The sequence below is a fragment of the Teleopsis dalmanni genome, unplaced genomic scaffold, assembly GCF_002237135.1.
Source record: "Teleopsis dalmanni isolate 2A unplaced genomic scaffold, ASM223713v2 unscaffolded_contig_3402, whole genome shotgun sequence".
Taxonomy (NCBI): domain Eukaryota; kingdom Metazoa; phylum Arthropoda; class Insecta; order Diptera; family Diopsidae; genus Teleopsis; species Teleopsis dalmanni.
This window is the reverse complement of record NW_024034784.1, coordinates 557-5,047: the sequence shown is the minus strand read 5'-3', so window position 1 is coordinate 5,047 and position 4,491 is coordinate 557. Positions and strand designations below refer to the sequence as shown.

The 4,491-nt window shown below is 24.5% G+C and overlaps 1 protein-coding gene across 2 annotated transcripts; it reads left to right on the top strand.

Moving 5' to 3' along the window:
- Positions 1 to 1,786: 1,786 nt before the first annotated feature.
- Positions 1,787 to 2,402, top strand: LOC119665071. 2 transcript variants are annotated; one of them, XM_038074392.1, is made up of 4 exons: positions 1,787 to 1,822; positions 1,877 to 1,938; positions 2,005 to 2,197; positions 2,280 to 2,402. In XM_038074392.1, the coding sequence occupies exons 2-4, from the start codon at positions 1,881 to 1,883 to the stop codon at positions 2,326 to 2,328; spliced, it is 300 nt and encodes a 99-aa protein (XP_037930320.1). In that variant the 5' UTR covers positions 1,787 to 1,822; positions 1,877 to 1,880; the 3' UTR covers positions 2,329 to 2,402. The 2 variants fall into 2 exon arrangements, with proteins under 2 accessions (XP_037930320.1, XP_037930319.1); XM_038074391.1 differs by lacking the exon at positions 1,787 to 1,822 and having other exon boundaries at positions 1,836 to 1,938.
- Positions 2,403 to 4,491: the final 2,089 nt, after the last annotated feature.

Genomic DNA, 4,491 nt, shown 5'->3' with positions numbered 1-4,491 from the left:
AGTCAATCCAAGAACAATTTAAATTTGAAGATACAACAGTTGTTGCCAGGGAATTGGTATATATCAAATATATTGATTTTAAATTAATAATTTAATAAATAAACTATAATAACTTAAAAATAATATTGTTTGGCGTTTGTTATTTTTATTATCCTTTTCGTTCATAGCGCTCCATGCCTATTTCATGCATATACCACATACTTACACACTTATAATAAGTAAGTTACTTTTTGTCTACACTAGAATTTATCTAGAAACTAGAAATAATTTATAAGGCAAAACAGCGTTTGTCGGGTTATCTAGTATATATATATATAACAGGGAAAAATCAAACAACTTACAAAACTAAATATACATATTACTAATTATAAATACTAATTATAATTAATTAATTATAATAAATAAATCAATAATTTGCATGCCCGATGCTGTTGAACGGCCACTTATATTTCGCCTGTAGGATCAAATTTTCAATATGTATTATTTTTTGAATTCAGTAAAAATAAAACTGTAAACAACTTGATTGAATTAAAATTGATTGAATTAAAAATATGTAATTTACATGACGACCTTGATTTTTTAACAATATTGACCATGAAATTACGAGACTTTATTTACATCCATAATCTCTTGATGTAAACAAAGTCCCGCAAACAGAGTGACAAAAAAATTCCTTCCCTCTCTTGTCCTGTTTACAGTTACAACATGCGTACGGTTGTAGTCATAGACGAAAAAACCAAAACCAAACATGATTTGAAGCGCACAGGGTCATCCATTAAATAAGATGGATTTTATTAATAATATATTATTATTATTTCTTTTATATGTTTATTGTGTTTTTAAATAATTATTGAATACATAATATTTTAATGTATGTTTTATATGTTTATTGTGTTTTTATATTATTTATTTGTGTAATGTTTTTATACCTTATTTATGTAAATACATATGTATGTAAAACAAAAGTTGTATTTGTTATATTTACTTTATTTGTAAAACCGCTAATGTAGAATATTAGCACGTTAAATAATAACTGAAATCAAAAGTAATGATGTGTGCAAAGTAATGATGTGTCATCTAAGTATTATTAAATAAACTAATATCGGTAGAAATTAATTGAAGACTGAACAATATTATTTACATATGTAATTTATACCCATCATCAGTATTCAATATTTTTTATTAGTCAAACATACATGCATATATCCTTCAAACTGAAACTGAAGCTGAATTTTTTAACAAATTTCATTTCATCATTATTGCAATTATTAACAAAATTTGAAGTTAATAGGGTCATCTATTAAAGAATATGGATTTTGACTAAAAAATTTATTAAATAAAATATATATACATATGTATGTATTTTACATGACGACTTTGATTTTTTTAACAATATTGACCATGAAATTACGGGACTTTATTTACATCAATAATCTTGTGATTTAAACAAAGTCCCGCAAGCAGAGTGACAAAAAAATTTAACAAAACAAATTTCTAATTGTTGTTCGCATTGCAGTGAAATTTAATAAAAATAACTGCATAACACAAAAAATGCGTGTGCAATATTTTCCTTAAATTTGTTTATACACGCCAACAAAAGAAATAGTTACTACAAATTTAACAAATTTTTGCTAGTAACAAAAAAATAATCAATACTAAATTGTTCTTATATTCTTCATTTTATTTATTCTACTCTAAATGATTTTGTATGAAAGAGTATGTGAGGCAATATTTCTGAAAATGATGCATGGCTTTGTTTTTGTATATTTTTCCTAAAATATTTCCTAAAATATTTTTCCTGAAATATTCATATATACTTATGGTATGTACATACATATATGAATCACAAAAAATCACGTTTGACTGATTTGTTTAGAAAAATGAATAAGGATAATAATGGTTTAATACCACGTGCCGAATTCATATATGGAATAATAAGTACGATTATTTATATAATGTAGAATAACTAAATAATGTAGAATACCTATTATTTATTTTTTAAAGAATTTGACACTTCTCGAATGGAAATGGGTGCAGTGGCAGATCTTTTTGATCGTAATGGTGGAGACCCGATTGGCAAGAACGCAAACCAGCAACTGATTCAGATAAAATACATGATGAAGTTAAACGCCTTGTTATCCTTTGCACATGTCGACAAAAATTTTGCGTATTTCAAGTTGGCAAAGGGAAATATAGGGTTCGTAAAATACTAATTATCGGATCTTAAAGCTTAATACTCCATCTTCTATTTAAAACAATATTATTTTTGTATAAAACAGTTTGGCGACTCGACTCTCAAAAATTACGAATATTGCGAATATTGCGTAGCACAGTTATGGTTCGTGTAGGTGGCGGCTGGCTTGCACTTGATGAGTTCTTATAAAAAAATTTTCCTTGTCGCGGTAAGTAAATAGTTAAGAATTTTGTACTTTCTCATATTGAATAAACATAATTAAAATATTCATATGCTTATAATTAAAACATTTCTTTAGCGTAATATAACATTATTATTACATTTACATAACAAGCATAACATGCTTTCATAGTAAAATTGTACATTGTTCATTTCATAAATCATTTTAGCTGGTTTTAATGACTCGAGTGTTTTATTACAACTCTGCTCTACATAATCTATTTAATATCTATATGTATGTAGATACATATATATATTAACACGGAAATGGTCATTTAACAAATAAATAAATTTTTTATTTTAATAAACTGCCAGAAAACAATCAATAAATTTGAAATTAAAATTTTTTTTGAGTTCATGTATAACAAGTTTTGAAAATGCATTTTCTGCTATTTAATAAATGACTTATTTTGCATATAACTTAATAGAAACGTGTAATCTAACAGCTTTTAGTTTTTAGTACCTTTACCATTTTTTATTATCTATGAATACATACATATATAATTTACGTTTTATTTTATTCTTTAATATGAACATGTAAGTAATATAATTCTTTGGCGACCACATACATACATATACATTTTCATTTTATTAAAATTGTAGCATATATTATTATGAATTTACATTGCACTTACTTGTATGCTTCTACTGTTAATAATCGTATGAACTTCACGATATACATATGTATATTTAAAGACAAAAAAGATACATATGTATTTCTTCTTGAATTAACTTACGCAACATAAAGCAGTCGTTCCTTTTTATAAATATTTAATGTTGAGCTAGAATATTAAGTTAAGAATGGATGGTGTTTTTTGTTATTTTTGTTAAAATATTACTTTGTCAGTCCTAGTGCACAAAGGCAGTGACAACACATAAAATACATCTACAGATAACAGTAAAACATAATCTCAATAAAATATAAATGATCTAACCGTAATGTAACCAATTTATAACTTGGTTCGGGAATTTAAAACATTACAGTTGCAAATACATATGTAGGTACATATGTTGATTAATTTAAAACTTAAGGTTCGTAGCCAAAAAGCATATAAAAGGTAATTTTGTCGGAAAGCAGAAAACATTTACAATCTCACATTTACATACATATGTATCTCAATTGTTCCCTGTACTGTTGTACTGTTGTACTGTTGTACTTACTTCTTAGATAGTTAAATGCCTAGTTTGAGCATCTACCTCATTGAGTTACACTTATACCTCAATTTCAATAAAATAAAAAAATTCTGATTTTATTTAAAATTAAAATTTTTTTTCCATCAGTTAGGTTGTATACTTAGGACACTATTATCTTTTACAGCATATATAATATTAGTTTTAAGTGTCAAATGTTTCTAACAGAGTTCCAATATTTTGTGATTTGTGTTTACATAGAGTATTTCGGGGACTGCCTACCTATTTAATCCTTTTAATTAATTTTTATGCTGTCTCTATATCAAACAAAGTAGCCATCTATGCTTTTGAGATGATTATTACAATAGATTAGTCAATATAGTAATAGTATACAAGAAAATCTTTGAACGCATTAATTGTATTTAAATATTTTCTGAAGTAAAAAAAAAAATAAAAATTTTGTTTCAATATCAATACTTAAATAAAAACTTAAGTATCTATGTTGGTATCTTTGAATATAATTATCCTTGTTATTTTTAAATAAATACAAACACATACATATAAAAATATTTTTTGTTAATAATTTCGATTAAATTTATTTTAGTTTAATTAGGTTTTTACAAAATTACTGCCTAGTAATTTGGTATTAGTAATTTACAATATTTATAATGGTATAAAAATTATTAAAAGTAAAAAACAATATAAACAAAAAATTAATTAGTATATCCTAAAAGTAAGTTAATAAAAAGTTATAATAATGACTATTAGTACATAAATTTTACTATATATTATTTCGTGTGTAATTGATATACATTTTTAAAGAATTTCATTTGCGTAATATTTTTATTATTATTGTTAATATTTATTTATGAAGTTGCATTTCAAATTAAACTGGCGATTTTAAAAATTCATACAACAACATAAGGTTCGATTCGAATTTTTTTTTG

What these genes read in the sequence shown, in the direction of transcription:
- LOC119665071 (XM_038074391.1), top strand. Translation starts at nt 1,839, where the DNA reads ATGAATCACAAAAAATCACGTTTGACTGATTTGTTTAGAAAAATGAAT. An exon ending in ATTCATATATGGAATAATAA is followed by an intron (nt 1,939 to 2,004) that starts GTACGATTATTT and finishes TATTTTTTAAAG; the next exon opens with AATTTGACACTTCTCGAATG. An exon ending in TTGGCAAAGGGAAATATAGG is followed by an intron (nt 2,198 to 2,279) that starts GTTCGTAAAATA and finishes TGTATAAAACAG; the next exon opens with TTTGGCGACTCGACTCTCAA.